We start from the raw sequence: 14,783 nt of genomic DNA on the forward strand, positions 1-14,783 counted from the left end.
GGAAGTAATCTAAGCATCCACTGACAGATGCATGGATAAATACAAGGTAGCATAAACACACACACACACACACACACACACACACACACACACACACACACACAGAGAGAGAGAGAGAAATACTATTTAGCCATAAAAAGGACTTTTTTTTTAATGTTTATTTACTTTTGAGAGATAGGCAGAGCATGAGCAGGGGAGGGGCAGAGAGAGACAGAGACACAGAATCTGAAGCAGGCTCCAGGCTCTGAGCTGTCAGCACAGGGCCCAACGTGGGGCTCGAACTCACAAACCATGAGATCATGACCTGAGCCGAAGTCAGACGCTCAACCAAGTGAGCCACCCAGGCGCCCCAAAAAGACATCTTTTTACTTGTGACAATATGGATGAACCTTGAGGACATTAGGTTAAATGAAAAGCCAGGCAGAGAAAGACAAATACTGTATGATCTCACTTATATGTGAAATATAAAAACAAACAAACAAATGAAACAAATGAAACAAACAAATGTGGTCAAAAGGTACAAACTTTCAGTTATAAGATAAACAACTCCTGGGTATAGATATAATATACAGCATGGTAACTAGAGTCAATAATATTATATATTTGAAACTTGTTGAGAGTAGATCGTAAAAATTTTTTTTTACGTTTATTCATTTTTGAAAGACAGAGAGAGAGCACAAGCAGGGGTGGGGCGGAGAGGGTGGGGGTACGCAGAATCTGAAGCAGGTTCCAGGCTCTGAGCTGTCAGCACAGAGCCTGACGTGGGGTTCGAACTCACGAACCATGAAATCATGACCTGAGCCGAAGTCGGATGCTCAACTGACTGAGCCACCCAGGTACCCTGAGAGTAGATTTTAAAAACTCTCATCCCTCCCCAAAATTTGTTACTTATCTGTGATGACGGATGTTACATAGATTATTGTGGTTATCATTTCAAAATATACACATATATCACATCATTATGACATACACCTAAAACTAATATGATATTATATGTCAATTATATACCAATAAAAAATTAGCTCAAGTAACTATATTAACACATTTTTTTAAATGTCTGTTTATATTTGAGAGAGACAGAGAGAGACAGTGTGTGAGCAGGGGCAGAGGAGGGGCAGAGAGAGGGAGACACAGAACTCGAAGCAGGCTCTAGGCTCTGGGCTATCAGCTCAGAGCCCGACCCGGGGCTCAAACTCAATGGATCGTGAGATTATGACCTGCAGAAGTCGGGCACTTAACCGACTGAGCCACCCAGGTGCCCCAGATAGAGTAACTATATTAATTTTAGGTAAAGCAGAGTTCAGACTCACAGAACTAAAAGGATAAATTAACAAACTCACATACATATCTGAAGATTTCAAGATTTTTTTCTCAGTAATTGAACAAGTACACAGAAAATCACTAGGGGGAAAGAAGACTCAAGCTTCTATAAATAAGTTTAATATGATTGAAGTTCACTCTACTCAATAGTCCCCAGAATACACAATTTTTTCAAGTGCATTTAAAACAATCATCAAGATAGTCCATATGCTGGCCAATAAACTAAATCTCAAAACATTTTTAAGAACTGAAATCAGGTTCATTCATGAATTAGGTTATTAGAAACAACTTAATGTCCACTACTAATAACAAAAGGACACCTGGAAAATTCTAAATATTTGGAAATAAATACACACAAGAGATATTATAAGATATTTTGAAGTGAATAAAATGAAAATGCAATATATAAAAATTAGTGTGATGCAGGTATAGCATTGCCTAAAGAGAAGTATTTTATACCCTTAAATACTTATATAAGGTTTAAAATCAATAATCTAAGCTTTCATTTTAAGAAAAGTTAAAGACAGAATTGAACCCAAAGAAAATTAAGGAGTATAAGGGATCCTTAGGAAAATGGCTTTTTTTGTATTTGGTTTTCAGTATAATTAACATAGCGTGTTATGTTAGCTTCAGGTGTACAATATGGTAATACAACATTTCTACACATTACTCAGGGCTCATCATGATAAGTGCACTCTTAATACCCTTTTATCTATTTTACTCTTTCTTCCACCCACTTCCAGTCTAGCAGCCACCAGTTTGTTCTCCATATTTAAGAGAGATTTTTTGGTCTGTTTTTCATTGTTCATTTGGTTTGTTTCTTAAATTCCACATATGAATAAAATCATATGGTATTTGTCTTTCTCTGTCTGATATACTTTATTTAGCATTGTATCCTCTAGGTCCATTCATGCTGTTGCAGAAGGCAAAGTTTCATTTCTTTTTATGGGTGAGTAATATTCCAGTGTGTGTAATATTCCACACACACATATATACACACCACATCTTCTTTACCCATTCTTCTATCAATGGAAACTTAGGTTGCTTCCATATCTTGGCTATTGTAAGTAATGCCACAATAAACATAGGAGTGCATGTATCTTTTGAATTAATATTTTTGTTTTCTTTGGGTAAATACCCAGTAGTGGAATTACTGGATCATATGGTGATTTTTAATTTTTTTTAAAATACAATTTATTGCCAAGTTAGCTAACATACAGTGTATATACAGTGTGCTTTTGGTTTTGTTTTTGAGGAAACTCCATACTGTTTTCCACAGTGGCTACACCAGTTTGCACTCCCACCAACAGTGCACAAGCGTTGCTTTTTCTCTACATCTTTAACAACACTTGTTATTCCTTGTGTTTTAGGTTTTAGCCATTCTGATAGGTATGAGGTGATGTCTTAGGGAGGTTTTGATTTGCATTTCCCTGATGATCAGTGATGTTGAACACTTTTTTAATGTGTCTGTTGGTCATTTGTAAGTCTTCTGATGGAAATGTTAGATATTTTAATTGTGGTGATAGTTACAAGGGTATAAACATGAAAAAATATACATTTGACAAAACATTTCAAACTCTGTTATTTTAAATGGATGTATCCTACTAGTAAATTTTACTTCAGTAAACTACATTTTTTGATGTTTTTTTAAATTTGTTTTTGAGAGAGAGGGAGGAGTAGAGAGGGAGACAGAGAATCTCAAGCAGGCTCTGTACTGTTAGCAGAGAACCCAACATGGGGCTCAAACTCACAAATCGTAAGATCATGGCCTGAGCCGAAATCAAGAGTTGGACGCTACCTGACTGAGCCACCCAGGGGTAGCTTTATCATTTTTAAAGAATAATGCAAAGTTCAACAATTTTGAAATTCTTGCCATCTTACCAACCCATAACTAGTAATAACAGATTACTGATAATACAAACTAAACATCTGATAATCCATTTCTCTAAAAAACTATCATAAACAACTTAGAATTAAAGAATTTGATTTAGGGGCGCCTGGGTGGCTCAGTTGATTGAGTGTCCGACTTTGGCTCAGGTCATAATCTCACGGTTCATGAGTTCGAGCCCCACGACGGGCTCTGTGCTGACAGCATTAGAGCCTGGAGCCTGCTTCGGATTCTGTGTCTCCCTTTCTCTCTGCTCCTCCCCCGCTCATGCTCCATCTCTCTCCTTCAAAAATCAATTAAAAAAAAAATTTTTTTTAAATTAAAAAAAGAATTTAACACACTCACCTAATTGATTACCTCCTAGTTTTACCGGTTCTGTCTCTACACTATTTAATTTGCCACTTTCTTGTTTGTCATTACAAGCAATAAGATTCTGAGATAACTGATTCGCGGCCAGGTTTGCCTGAAGCTTTTGAATTTCTGCCTCCTTTATTGCAAGTTTAATCCTGGAACAAAACAAAATACACCAAAAACTATTAGAAAGATCTATATAAATATCTCTCACCATTTTTACCTTTCAAGTTGGCAAAAATTTTAAAACTCTGATATTAGTTAACTCTTGGGCAGGATGTAGAAATTCTTATATACCACTGATGGGAATGTAAACTGGAGCAGCTACTTTAAAAACTTGATAGTACCTAGTAAAAGTAATAATGTACACATGCTATAACCCAGCACTTTCACTTTTAGGAATATACACTAGAGACACTCTGGCATATTGTATAAGGCAACACATAAAGGTATGTACTTTGCAGCACTGTTTGTAACAAAAGAAAACTACAGTTCTAGGTGACACAGTTCTAGGACAGACTCTCATACAGCTATTAAAACTACCTACACTAATCCACCCATTGATTGGTAACTCTAACTACCCACCTCAACATGTATGAATTTAAAAAATAATTCTGAGTAAAAAAGCAAAATTGCAAACAATATAAGCATATATATTTTGCATGTATGTGTGAATGTAAACATACACAAAATGGATGGAAGAATACGTACCCAGTTCATGATGGTGTATTCTTAAGAGGAGAATGAGACTAGTGGGAAAGATAAATGGGTATTATCCACCCTGTAATGTTTTATGTTTTACTTAAACACATTTGAAAAAAATATCACAGAATGTTAAGAAGAATCAAGTCTTAGTTGTGGAAATACAGTTGTTTGTTTTAATACTCGATGAATTTTTCTATATATTTTTCATCTTCTCAATTAAGGATTTTAATTTAACTGCCAATTTAAAAAAAAACACTGTGTTTGCTACAACTTCAGCATCTGAAAGCCATACCTCAATTCTGAAATCAACATTTTATTTGCCTCACAGCAGCCAATGTAATTGTCTTCCTTGTTTGACAAACTACTCATCTGGTGCTTAGAAAGAGATGATTTAAAACCAAACACTTCTCTTTTTAACTGCAAATTTAAAAAGAGACATACATAAACTTACAATATCTATGATGCAATTGTTTTATTCAGAACTCCAATTTTGAAAAATTGTGTGAATTTAATAGAAACAACCTAATGTCTGTCAATAGGATAAATGTAAAAATACTTTATGAAATACTGAGATAACAGAAAAATCACAATAGTTAAAATAAACCTGCATTATATAAAACATTATGGAGGTATCACATAATATAACATTATGTGAAAAACAACAGAGGCACATGTAGTATTTTCCAAAACACTTTAGCTATATTTTTAATTTTTTTTAATGTTTATTTATTTTTGACAGTGAGGGAGAGTGAGGGAGAGTGAGGGGGAGGGAGAGGGAGAGAGAGAGAGAGAGAGAGAGAGCGCACAAGTGAGGGAGGGGCAAAGAGAGAGAAAGAGACAGAGACAGAGAATCTGAAGCAGGCTCTGCACTGTCAGCACAAAGCCCGATGTAAGGCTCAAACCCACGAGCCCTGAGATTATGACCTGAGCTGAAGTCAGACGCTCAACCAACTGAGCCACCCAGGTGCCCTTGCTGTATTTTTAAAAATAAAATAAAATAGGTAAGAGTCAAAGAAATAAAATTGGTAAGTCTACCACCCATCCAAATATATTTGAAACCGGGGCATTTGGGTGGCACAGTTGGTTAGGCATCCAACTCTTGATCTCGGCTGGGATCTCACCACTTGTGAGTTCAAGCCCTGTGTCAGGCTCTGCGTTGATGGTGTGGAGCCTGCTTGGGATTCCGTCTCTCCTTCTCTCTGACCCTCCCTCATTTGTGTTCTCTCTCTCTCAAAATAAATAAACTTAAAATTAAAAAAATATATACATATATACATATTTGAAATCAGCCATGACACATTTATATAGTTTTCTCCTGATCTCACCTTTATTTTACAATTATCAATAACAGATTTCTGACATAGTTATACTTACCTTCTTTCTAATCTCACTTATATATATAGTTATATATGTAACTGAAAGAGAAATGATGGCCATCTGCTATCATAAAAACATTTTAATAAGTACACGAAAAGTTGCTCAACATTATTAGTCATTAGAATAATGTAAATTAAAACCATAATGTGATACCACATCACACCCACTAAGATGGCTATAAATCTAAAAGACAGACAGTAACAAATGTTGGGTAGGTTGTAGAAAAACAGGAACTCTCAGACATTCCTGGTGAGAATGTAAAATGGTATAGCCACTTTGGAAAACAGTTCAGTACCACTTTACCATATGACCCAGCAATTCCATTCCTAGGTATGTACTCAAGAGAAATGAAACTATGTCCACACACAGACTTGTATGCAAATGTTCGTAGCAGTATTGTTCATAATAGTCCAAACATGGAAGCAACCCAAATATCTATCTACTTATTGGTGAATAGTTAAATAAAATGTGGTGTATCCATACAATTGAATAACATTCAAAATAAAGTGATATGGAGTACTGATATATATCACAATGAATGATCCTCAAAAATTTTTAGAAAGCTAAAGACCATATATTGTACAATTTCATTTATATGAAAAATCCAAAAAAGACAAATCTCTAGAGGCAGAAAATACATTAGTGGTTCCCTAGGGGTGAGTGTGGTAAAGGAATCTTCTGAATGGTAAACTGAAAACTGGACTGCAGTGATTGTTCCAAAACTTGTAAGTTTACTAAAAATCACTGAATGGTACAATTAAAATGGGTGAATTCTGTGGTATACAAATATTACTTGAATAAAGCTGTTTTTTAAAAATCCTGTGCCATTCTTACATAGGGCGTCTGAGAGACTAAGAAAGGGTAGGAGCAGAAAAAGAAAAGGGATGAGGTAGAAAAGAAATTCATTACTGAAAGTATAGATATGTAAAAAAAAAAACATAAAGTAAAAGCTAATAAAGCAACCACAAAATGATGATCTCTTATAAAGCACTTGAGTAAAGTTTCCTTTTCATCCATACTTACTGGCAACTGGGACATAACTTTTTCCAGACTTCTCAGTTCCACCCTTGAACTCTCTATTTCTTGCTGACACAAATCCAGTCGATCATTCTGTGCTGCAACACGGACCTTTAATTCTCGGTTTTCATTCATTAGAGAAAATTTTTCTCTAAGTACTTCCTCTTTGTCTTCTAACTCACTCTCTAGCTTCAGAATACTTTGTTTAGATTCAGTTAGTTGTGCCATAACTTCTGAATTTTTCACTGCCATGATCCTTAATTTTTCTTTTCCATTGTTATTTTCTTCTTTTAACTGCCTATGAAGAAAAAAACATAAAAATGAAAACAAAATATATATTTATTTTCAGTAAATCCTAGTTAATCTCACTTTTAAAATATTTTAAAGCAGGGGGTGGGGAGGGGAAAAATGGGTGACGGGCACTGAGGAGGGCACTTGTTGGGATGAGAACTGGGTGTTGTATATAAGCGATGAATCACAGGACTCTATCCCCAAAACCAAGAGCACACTGTATACACTATATGTTAGCCAACTTGACAATAAATTATATTAAAAAACAAACAAATAAAAACATTTAAAAATTTTCAAAAAATAAAATATTTTAAAGCTTTAATTCTGAAATAATAATACCTGCTCACATTTACTGAGTACCTACTTTCTGCATGCCAGGCACTCACAACTTTATGTGGGTAGCACGATTATCACTCTCTGTTTATAGATAAGGAAACTAAGGTATATAAAGATTATAAAACTTTCCCAGTGTCTCATAGTAAGGAGGAAGGCATTATCCATTCCTCCATTATCTTTGAAGCACTTGTGCTCCCTTTATAAAAGTATAAGACAGGAAATCTAACTCCCACATCCTAATTCAACATATTGCAACTTCAAGAAAGTTTTAGGTTATATAAGGAAAAATCATGAACTATTAGCCACAACTCTAAAAGATAGTAATCAACCATTAACAGATTACTAGGCAGTAATATTTTCACATATGTTTGTGTTCATCTTCTCTAAATATATGCAAAGCAAATATGTTGATCATATCACTCTATATTTGCAAGTATATTAATATCAACACGTTTTATTCATTAAAAATCCTAACATTATACCCAGAAAACAATTGCAGTCATAAAACCTAGCTTTCTAATTTAAGGCCACAATTACAATATACAAAATATTCTATTTTAAAACGTTTCAGTTCTTTCTCCATTTCCACACAAAACTCCTTTTTCCATAACAAGATACTGTACCTTAATTTTTCTTTCAGAATTTCAAGGTCACTTTTATATACACCACACTTTTCCTGCAGCCTTTTATTTTCTTTTTCACAGCTAATTAGATTTTTCTCTAATATTTCTTCTTCAACTTGAACCTAAAACAATAATTTGTTTTAAGTGAACATACTACTGTAGTCATAAATTTTAGGTGTTTCAAACTAAAAAGTAGTGACTTCAGAAATAAGCAGGAGAGTAGAGTAAGTATTTCACACGTTTAAGTCCCCAGCCTTGCAGTGAAAGGAGCAAAGTGACGGGCAGTAACAAAGGACGAGGAGGGGGATGCCACCACCTGTCCAGAAATGGTTGAGAGCCTATGACAGAGGGGCAATGGCACTATCACCCGACAGGAAGCATTCTGGCTTCACGGGAGCAAAGCAAGCAATTTATGCAGGGATGCTGCATGAAGTTAACTAAAGGCTAACTATGCTGCAAATATTATGGAGAAATAACTTTTGAAATTTTAGCCACAAGATACTCCCACTGAAATTACAGTCCAAATCTAAACCAGATAAAAATCAAGCACTCAGGTGAGAGTGGTGGGAGTGACAGAATAGGCAGATCTGCCTCTGTTATTACATCGACCTAACTAGAGGTACCTGCTGAGTGTGGTTTGAACTGATAATCCCAAGGAGAAATGTGAAAAAAAATCATCTTAACATTTTTCTCTTTCCTCTATAAAGTCCTCCCTCTCCCTGAACATATTACCCCTGCTAGGTATTCTATCTCCCCCGACAAATTACCTTATTAAAAATCCCTCCTACAAAATTTCATTCCCACAAGGATCTTCTCCAAGGCCTTCAAAACAGTGATCTGATTAATTTACACTTAAGAACAGTATCTGACGGGATTTTAAGAATTTTTCATTGAAATATAGTTGACAAACAATGTCACATTAGTTTCAGGTGTACAATACAGTGATTCAGCAACTCTATGCATTATGCTGTGCTCACAAGTGTAGCTATCATCTGACGCTACATATACTATTATAATACAATTGACTATATTCCCTGTGCTGTACCTTGGATGCCTGTGACTTCCACATGCCATAACTGGAAGTCTGTATCTCCCACTCCCCTTCACCAATTTTGCCCAACACCTCATCAGTTCTTTGTATTTATGGGTCTGTTTCTGCTTTTTGTTTGTTTATCTTTTAGAGTCCACATATAAGTGAAATCATATGGTATTTCTTTCTTATTAAACTTTTAATAATAATATTTCTCCTACCCTTCTACCTTTCTTTGAACAGAATCATTAACTTTCTCTTTTTCAATTACTATCTCAAGATGGAATTCTCTCATGTTAGTATCTATCAACCAGACCTCTCTTCTGAGCTCAATGTCTGAATACTCAACATGTGGCCTTCCTCCAAACAGGTTTTATTATCCATATGACTTGAAAATATTAAGTGAATGTAATAAAGTCACTATACTACCATGTAGAATCTGTTAAAGGAATTTTCCCTTTGAGAGGAAGGAGTAAGATCCTCTCAGGGTGGTAGGTCCAGGGAGACAACTGAAGGCTATACAATCTACTCTGTCTTCATTTTCATGGAGGTGATAGGAACAAATTTTCTGCTTCTACTTCTACAGCTCCAACCTCTGCTCACTCACCTCATCTTTCTCCGTATTCTTTTCTTTCTCTGTATTTTGTTCTTCCCCTTGTCTCCATTCTTTTCCCACTTTGATAAAAAAGTTTCTGCTCATTATAAGATTATGAACACCAGCCTTAGCCAATATTTACAATTCTTTATTCCAATGATTTTATTACAAGGTCATAAAAATTATTCCCCACTTTAACTATAAACAAATACATTCTATTTATGTCTATTTTTATTTTTAGAATATGGACAGTTCCAAAAAAACTGAATTTGCACAACTGCTTCTTACCTTTTCCAGTTTTTCAGCCACTTTTTCTTTATAATGTTGGAAAGCTTTACTCAGCTCTTCAGCATTATATAGTGCTTCATTCCTTTGTCGTTCAGCTCTAAAATTTAAAAAGGGAGAATAAAAGTAAAGAAGGCTCTGCATTTAACTAGTGAAACTCCAAAGTAACCTATATTTTATTAAAAGAAATAATTAGAGACAAGCAGTACTAGAAAAGAGTATTAAGCTTAAACTGCAAAATGAAGAATAGAGACTACAATAATTTCCTCACTGTATCAATATGAAAAATAAAATATAAAGCACCACATAAACGTTGAAACATACATACATTCTTATGTGTCAGCAATTTTTTTCTCTATCTGGAAAAGATCAGGGAAGCAGCCTAGGCTGTATAAACTCAAAAATCAGAATTTCAAAATATTACAGAATCAATCCATGGTCTCGTATATTAAAAATATTCGGTAAATCCTGTGACCTTTGCAAAGGGCAAGTAAATTTTCAAGAAGGTATTTCAAAAGACAGTAGTAACTTCCAAAAGATGTAAAAATCTGAACAACAAAATCTACCCACTATGAAGCACTGTCTTAGTTAACCCTGACCTTTCCTCATACTTTTCACACTGAGTTGAGACAATTGGGCCAATGTAGTCAATTTCATAGCTACCTCTAAAAATTATTCTATTATTTAAACCTCTTCTCATCATATTCATTCCAATGTAAGGGTAGTTAGTGACTCTACTCTTATCAAGAGTGAATTTCTCTACACTCTAGACCTCAGCTCTTCCCCTTTCAGGGACTTAACTCTATCTTCTATACTTTCAGTCTCTTCTCTACTGGTTTACAAATTCAGTGGAAGTATCTCTTACTTTCTAAATATATGTAGTACTTAAGTATGGATAGCAACTGTGGATATCAAAGTGTCTATCTGGTTCCAAAGTTTTAGATAAATGGTAATGGTTTAAATATTTTCTTAAATGTTTATTCATTTTTGAGAGACAGAGTGCAAGTGGGGAGGGGCAGAAAGAGGAGACAGAATCCAAAGCATGCTCTGAACTGTTGGCAGAGCCCGACGCAGGGCTTGCCGATGTCGGACACTTAACCGACTGAGCCACCCACGTGCCCTGGTAAGAGTTTAAATAATAAGGGATTTATCTAAAAATCTAAGAGAATATATTCCATTACATAGTTTGCATAAATAGAGCTCAGAGGGCAAAGGATACCTGTATTTCTCACTTAAACAAAACCCTCCACTGATATGCTTTCCTCTCTCGTCCTTGCTTTTAAGACAAACTTATCCACTTTTACACTTACCTACTCTTCCTCACCACCAATTAAAAAAAAGTAAAGACAGATTTTAGCCATACAGAAAAGTATACATAAACATCCATGTACTCCCAATCAAGCTTTAATGAATCTTCTTTTTTTTGTTTCATGTAGCATTTTTTACTTTAAGCAAACAAAACATTATAGACATTACAGAGCTGAGGTCCCTGTGTCCCTTCCAAATCCCATTCCCCTGACTTCTTCCAAAGGTAACCGTAGTCTTTTTTTTTTATTACAAAATATTTTGTATGTTCACATGTTCACCTAAACCCACAAGTAATACATCCCAGTTCACTTATTCCAAGAGGCACATTATTTTCATCATTTTAACACCTCTAAAATTGGTATGTATTTTATAATTAATGGTATATAATAGTTTCATGGTGAAATTTTTCTTACTGATTACCTAAATAATGATGCACCTTAAGATCTGTGTAATCTTATATTCAATAAAACATCATAGTTTCTTCCCATGTTTTTATACTTTATATGATCACCCTATATATATTTATAGCATCACACTATATATATCCTTCTGCAGATTGCTTTTATTCAGTATCATTCAAGATCTATGTTCATCTTTGTGACTATAGTTCATTTAAAAAAATTTTTTTTAATGTTTATTTATTTTTGAGAGAGACAGGGACAGAATGTGAGTGGGTTAAGGGCAGAGAGAGAGGGAAACACAGAATCTGAAGCAGACTCCAAACTCTGAGCTGTCAGCACAGAGCTCGATGTACGGCTCAAACTCACAAGCCATGAGATCATGACCTGAGCCGAAGTCGGATGCTCAACCGACCGAGCCACCCAGGCACCCCGACTATAGTTCATTTTTTAAAATCTAGGGCATACTATTCTATTGCATGAAAATAGTATAATTTATTTTGTACATTTTTTATTTGATAGACAATGAGGTTGTTTCCAGCTAATACAAACATGTTGCAGTGAACATCCCAGTGCACAGCTTCTTGGCAGTATGTGGGAGAGTTTCTTTAAAATAAACAAGAGCTCTGTGCTGACAGCTCAGACCCTGGAGCCTGTTTCGGATTCTGTATCTCCCTCTCTCTCTCTGACCCTCCCCCGTTCATGCTCTGTCTCTCTGTATCTCAAAAATAAGTAAACATTTAAAAAAAATGTGTTTATGTGCTCGCTTCGGCAGCACATATACTAAAAAAAAAATGTGTTTAAATAAACAAGAGCTGAATTGCTAAATATTTTCCAAAAGGTATTTCCAAGTTGAAGGTACAAGGTAGGAGCACCTTTAGCTTTATGAAATCTTTTTTATTAGTTTTTTTTAAGTTTTTTTTTTGTTGTTGTTGTTTTTAAAACAACAAGTTTTTGTTGTTGTTTTGTTGTTTGTTAGTTTTTTTTTAAGTTGTTTTTTTAAGTTGTTTGAGAGAGAAAGACAGAGCACAGTGGGTGAGGGGCACAGAGAGAGGGAGACACAAAATCTGAAGGCGTCTCCAGGCTCTGAGCTGTCAGCACAGAATCCAAGGCAGGGCTAGCAACTCACAAACTGAGAGATTATGACCTGAGCCAAAGTCAGACACCTAACTGACTGAGTCACCCAGGCATCCCTAGTTTATTTATTTTTTGAGAGAGACAGCAAGCACGTGAGCAACCGTGTGTGGGGGAGGGGCAGAGAGCAAGGGATACAGAGAATCCCAAGCAGGCTTCACACTGTCAATGCCCGCGGACATTTTGAACTCACAAAATATGAGATCATAAACTGAGCAGAAATCAAGCATCTTGGATGCTTAACCAACTGAGCCACCCAAGCACCCCTGAAACCTTTTTTTTAAAAAGTGGTACAGCAGCAATATCAATTTACATTCCCAACCAAAAATGTGTGTAAGAGTTTCTGCTGAAGATGAAGTCAAGCTTTCGCTTTTTGCAGATGACATGATATTATACATGGAAAATCCGATAGACTCCACCAAAAGTCTGCTAGAACTGATACATGAATTCAGCAAAGTTGCAGGATACAAAATCAATGTGCAGAAATCAGTTGCATTCTTATACACTAACAATGAAGCAACAGAAAGACAAATGAAGAAACTGATCCCATTCACAATTGCACCAAGTAGCATAAAATACCTAGGAATAAATCTAACCAAAGATGTAAAAGATCTGTATGCTGAAAACTATAGAAAGCTTATGCAGGTAATTGAAGAAGATATAAAGAAATGGAAAGACATTCCCTGCTCATGGATTGGAAGAATAAATATTGTCAAAATGTCAATACTACCCAAAGCTATCTACACATTCAATGCAATCCCAATCAAAATTGCACCAGCATTCTTCTCGAAACTAGAACAAGCAATCCTAAAATTCATATGGAACCACAAAAGGCCCCGAATAGCCAAAGTAATTTTGAAGAAGAAGACCAAAGCAGGAGGCATCACAATCCCAGACTTTAGCCTCTACTACAAAGCTGTCATCATCAAGACAGCATGGTATTGGCATAAAAACAGACACATAGACCAATGGAATAGAATAGAAACCCCAGAACTAGACCCACAAACGTATGGCCAACTCATCTTTGACAAAGCAGGAAAGAACATCCAATGGAAAAAAGACAGTCTCTTTAACAAATGGTGCTGGGAGAACTGGACAGCAACATGCAGAAGGTTGAAACTAGACCACTTTCTCACACCATTCACAAAAATAAACTCAAAATGGATAAAGGACCTGAATGTGAGACAGGAAACCATCAAAACCTTAGAGGAGAAAGCAGGAAAAGACCTCTCTGACCTCAGCCGTAGCAATCTCTTACTCGGCACATCCCCAAAGGCAAGGGAATTAAAAGCAAAAGTGAATTACTGGGACCTTATGAAGATAAAAAGCTTCTGCACAGCAAAGGAAACAACCAACAAAACTAAAAGGCAACCAACGGAATGGGAAAAGATATTTGCAAATGACACATCGGACAAAGGGCTAGTATCCAAAATCTATAAAGAGCTCACCAAACTCCACACCCGAAAAACAAATAACCCAGTGAAGAAATGGGCAGAAAACATGAATAGACACTTCTCTAAAGAAGACATCCGGATGGCCAACAGGCACATGAAAAGATGCTCAACGTCGCTCCTTATCAGGGAAATACAAATCAAAACCACACTCAGATACCACCTCACGCCAGTCAGAGTGGCCAAAATGAAGAAATCAGGAGACTATAGATGCTGGAGAGGATGTGGAGAAACAGGAACCCTCTTGCACTGTTGGTGGGAATGCAAATTGGTGCAGCCGCTCTGGAAAGCAGTGTGGAGGTTCCTCAGAAAATTAAAAATAGACCTACCCTATGACCCAGCAATAGCACTGCTAGGAATTTATCCAAGGGATACAGGAGTACTGATGCATAGGGGCACCTGTACCCCAATGTTTATAGCGGCACTCTCAACAATAGCCAAATTATGGAAAGAGCCTAAATGTCCATCAACTGATGAATGGATAAAGAAATTGTGGTTTATATACACAATGGAATACTACGTGGCAATGAGAAAAAATGAAATATGGCCTTTTGTAGCAACATGGATGGAACTGGAGAGTGTGATGCTAAGTGAAATAAACCATACAGAGAAAGACAGATACCATATGGTTTCACTCTTATGTGGATCCTGAGAAACATAACAGAAACCCATGG

The 14,783-nt window shown here is 35.9% G+C and overlaps 1 protein-coding gene across 7 annotated transcripts in view; it reads right to left on the bottom strand.

The window, feature by feature from the left end:
* Positions 1 to 14,783, bottom strand: part of CCDC18 (coiled-coil domain containing 18) — a 107,672-nt gene that overhangs the window by 72,192 nt on the left and 20,697 nt on the right. For all 7 annotated transcript variants that reach the window (XM_060623486.2, XM_060623488.2, XM_060623489.2 and 4 more), the window contains 5 exons: positions 9,822 to 9,918; positions 7,909 to 8,030; positions 6,665 to 6,956; positions 4,557 to 4,681; positions 3,554 to 3,714 (listed from right to left, as the gene is read on the bottom strand). In XM_060623486.2, the coding sequence (XP_060479469.2) occupies positions 3,554 to 3,714; positions 4,557 to 4,681; positions 6,665 to 6,956; positions 7,909 to 8,030; positions 9,822 to 9,918 (797 nt within the window). The remainder of the gene's footprint in view (positions 1 to 3,553; positions 3,715 to 4,556; positions 4,682 to 6,664; positions 6,957 to 7,908; positions 8,031 to 9,821; positions 9,919 to 14,783) is intronic.

This window comes from Panthera onca, chromosome C1 (assembly GCF_046562875.1).
Source record: "Panthera onca isolate mPanOnc1 chromosome C1, mPanOnc1 haplotype 2, whole genome shotgun sequence".
Classification (NCBI taxonomy): Eukaryota; Metazoa; Chordata; class Mammalia; order Carnivora; family Felidae; genus Panthera; species Panthera onca.